Source organism: Myotis davidii, unplaced genomic scaffold (assembly GCF_000327345.1).
Source record: "Myotis davidii unplaced genomic scaffold, ASM32734v1 scaffold226, whole genome shotgun sequence".
Classification (NCBI taxonomy): domain Eukaryota; kingdom Metazoa; phylum Chordata; class Mammalia; order Chiroptera; family Vespertilionidae; genus Myotis; species Myotis davidii.
In genome coordinates this window covers 3,413,168-3,417,111 of record NW_006297224.1, presented here as the reverse complement: position 1 = coordinate 3,417,111, position 3,944 = coordinate 3,413,168, and the positions used below count along the sequence as shown (strand labels likewise).

Sequence of the window (3,944 nt, the reverse complement as noted above, 5' to 3'; positions counted from 1 at the left end):
GTGGCTCGTGAGCCACAGTTTGCCGATCACGGACCTAGCAGATCACAAACATGCCAATAACTCACTGCCACTATGTTTTTAAATGTTTTAAAAGCAAAAAAATTAAATGATTTTAATTGATAATGTGAAAATCTTGCCTTAACTTTTGGGGCCATATATGCTAAAGTTAAATTTTTCCTGTACTATCCAAGACATCATTAATTTAAGGAAACAGAGAAGGTTCAGACATGGTGATTATTTTACTTTCACTTAGTACCACTTTGGTGGCTGTTTTTACTGGACTATATTAACAATCCCCAAAGATATTTTGCTTGGCAACTTCCTTTAAGAAATAAAACCATTTGGAAACTGTTTTGTAGAAAAGATCAATTGAGTCCTCTACCTTTTAGAAATATTTTAAAAAATGAGTATCTCCTTCCTATTATTCCAAGATCCCAGCATTTATTTCACTGTAAGCATTATACTTGGGTCTATAAATGCCAAATTCATAAGAACAATCATAAATTTAAGCATTTTCCTATGAATTAGAAGTTATCTATTATGAGTAAGTTCTATGTAACAAAATATGAAATTACAAAGTCAGTTATTTTACATTTATTTACTAAATTGACAAAAAAAAACAAAAATAGTATTGATAAATTAAGACAAATAAACAGTAGGCAAGAGAAATGAAACTAATTATTAAAAAGAAAAAAGTCACATTAATTAGAACTACATGTAAAAAATACAAAACTTGGCCAGAGTTAACAGAAATATAAAACCACTGGGCAGATAGCAATTCCAAGTAATTTCCCAATTCTAATACCTTAATGTTTCTAATATCTAAAAAACTCACAAAATCTGTATTTTCCTTTTAGTTCCCTTAGAACCAGATGGTAATATGCTAGAGGCTCATCCATGATCATTATACGACGTGCACAGTAAATTAGAAAGCATGCTGCTTCCATGAAACCAAATTGCATTTGTTTGGCTCTTAGAACAACAAGTTAGTGCAGTTTTAAAGGATTTTGAGGACCCTTGCTTATGCTGGCTTCTAGGCACTAGTCTAAAGGCAGAATTTAATATTCCGAAACACTAAGTGCTTCTAAAAAGAGCGTGGTAAAATTGCTTTAAAGGGTTTACTTTACTTTTAAAAGCATCTGTTGCTCCAGGTGCATGGTTTTTGTCTGGATGAAACTTCAAAGCAAGCTTTCTATAAGCTTTTTTCAAATCTTCATCGCCAGCATCTTTGGTAACTCCAAGTACTTCATAGTAATTTTTACATTTGTTTATGCTGTGAACAAGAGAGTGTGTTATAATGAAAATTTCAAGGAAGAAGTTTATGTAATAGCTCTAATGTTTTATTTATTAGAAGAGTATAAACAACTGTTTGTGGACTGATTCCTCAATATCAAATGATAACTTATCCTATTAAGGGTTAATGCTTTGATCTGTTTTTCGACCAGACCATTCCTCCAACCTCTTCTCAGTCTAAGAAGAGTTGACCATGAGAATGTCCTTGGTGCAATTTATCACAACTACATAGAAGTAAAGCAAAATCCATAACAAATGTGGATGAAGGACAGAGCACAGAGGATAAGAACAACTTTTAAGCATAAAGAAAGTCAATAATCCTCACAAGTACATTGTAGCTAAAGAAGAGTATATGTTACACTCAAGAGTTTTGTTGTCCTGAAATGTATATCTAACCAAATACCAAAGCAACAGTTTAGTGCATGCAAAAACACTCACAGCACACTATGATTTAAATGTCGAGGCAAGTCAATTCAGCCCGGCCATGTTAAAGAGAATTCACTGGGGAAAGATCATGGGACGCAAAAATGTTTGTTACTCCCATTTTCACTGTGATAAGCATATTCTTAAAGATTACAGTAAGTCCGCACTTGATGTCGTTGTGTGACTTAGCAAAATGATGTGTAACAAAACAAATTTTACCATACGCTAATTTACATAAGCAAGAGTTAAGTTCCTACAGCACTTCATCAATGTTATAATGAAACAACGTTGAATGAATCATTATCCAAGGACCTACTGTACTTACATAGTTTATAAACCTAAAGATGTAATTGATTTAAAGCTGGAGTCTTTAAAGTATATTAGGAAAAGAAATACTCTAAATGGAACAGAGAACATTAATTTTTTTGGGGTCCTAACATTCTCTCACAACCTAAACATTTTTATTCACTAAAATCGAGGTACATCGTACACATTTTTATAGCAGACTTTATGACTCTAGATGTGTTCCATGTGTAAGTGGCTTGATGGCAGAGGTAGTAACAGGTAAAAAGATCTGAGGCGTAATTGTTCACTGGCAGCAAAAGTGTTTCAAACACTGACTCAGAGTTTTCAAAGAAAAGAGACAGGATTGATCTTTTTTTTAAAAACTACTAAATATATTAATCATCACACCGCTTGGTACATGATAGGCTCTCAGTAAATATTTCTGGGATAAATGAGCCTAAAGCTCTTCTTTTATAATGAAATCATTTATTATTTGGTATATTAAATAGGGGGGAAAAAAGAGAGAAGACCTTATATAAAATTATAGAAATTTTTCCATAACACATAAATTAAAATCTGATACCCAATCCTTCTTTATAATAATGATAATTAAAATTGGATTTTTCTACTTTAGATAACAAATATTAACACAAGTCAATTTTATTTAATAAATATGACATTTTCTTTATTTGGTCAAATATTTATTGAATAACAACTATGTCCCAGATAGTGTTCAGGCACTTGAGATATATTAGTGAACAAAACAGAGAACGATCCTATCATAAAAGAGACTCACTCTCCTGAATATTAGAAACTATGCAATAGAAAAAAGGGGAAGGGAACATTTATAGAACACTACTATGTGTCAGGCACAGGCTTCTAAAAAGAGTGTAGTAAAATTGTTTTAAAGCAATATCCATGCTCTAATATCCATTAAGAATATCCATGTTCTAATATCCATTAAGCTCTGAAAAACATTAAATTATTCTATAAATATCCTGGTTGCAAAAACCTGACTTGAACTCTGAAAGGTAAAATTAGACCTGAACAAATGTGAAACTCCTACACAGTCTTCATATATCCCATTGAAGAGAAAAGTTGTATGTTTTATTGCAGAAACGTTCCCATTAGGGTCCGAGCTGCTTACCAGTTATGTAACGTACAATGCATACTTCCTATTACCTTTCTAAACATGAATGATTCAAATTACAAACTATATCTGGTCCACTAACTTTTCACATAGAGAATTGTAGAATCTACACTAATAAAAGAAAAAAATGGTAATTGACGTGCGACGCTACCCTTTTCATTGGCTAATCAGGGCTATATGCAAATTAACTGCCAACAAGATGGTGGTTAATTTGCACATGTAGGCACAATGCAGGCAGGCGAAAGGGAAAGTAGGAAGAAGCCCCCTGCCACTGACAGTGATCAGAAACCCAGGGGGGAGCTAAGAGACATGATCAGAGAATCAGGCGCCTTTGCCACCCTGGCCAGTGATAGCAGGAAGTACGGGTGGAGCCAGCGATGGGAGCTGGGCACAGTCGAAGCTGGCAGTCCGGGGAGCTAGGGGTCCCTTGCCTGGGCCTAAAGTGGAGGCCACGATCATGGGGCCGCTGCAGCTGCAGGTCCCCGCTGCCCGGGCAGGACACCTCGGCCAGAGGCATTAGGCCTGGGCAGGGGCAGAGCAGGAGATCGCAGGGAGCTGGGGGTCCCCTGCCCAGGCCTAATGCCTCAGCCAGAGGTTTTAGGCCTGGGCAGGGTCAGAGCGGGAGATCTCGGGGAGCTGGGAGTTCCCTGCCCAGGCCTAATGCCTTGGCCAGAGGTGTTAGGCCTGGGCAGGGGCAGAGCCTGCAACCGAGGGGAGCTGGGGGTCCCCTGCCAAGGCCTGACACCTCTGCCCAGGCATGACACCTCTGCCGGAAGCCTCAGGCCTGGTCAAG

General features: G+C 36.9%; 1 protein-coding gene across 1 annotated transcript in view; it reads right to left on the bottom strand.

Moving 5' to 3' along the window:
* DNAJB14 (DnaJ heat shock protein family (Hsp40) member B14) overlaps window positions 1-3,944 on the bottom strand; it is a 37,293-nt gene that overhangs the window by 15,800 nt on the left and 17,549 nt on the right. Inside the window, exon 3 of the mRNA XM_006773004.2 lies at window positions 1,128-1,273. Within this exon, the coding sequence (XP_006773067.1) occupies window positions 1,128-1,273 (146 nt within the window). The remainder of the gene's footprint in view (window positions 1-1,127; window positions 1,274-3,944) is intronic.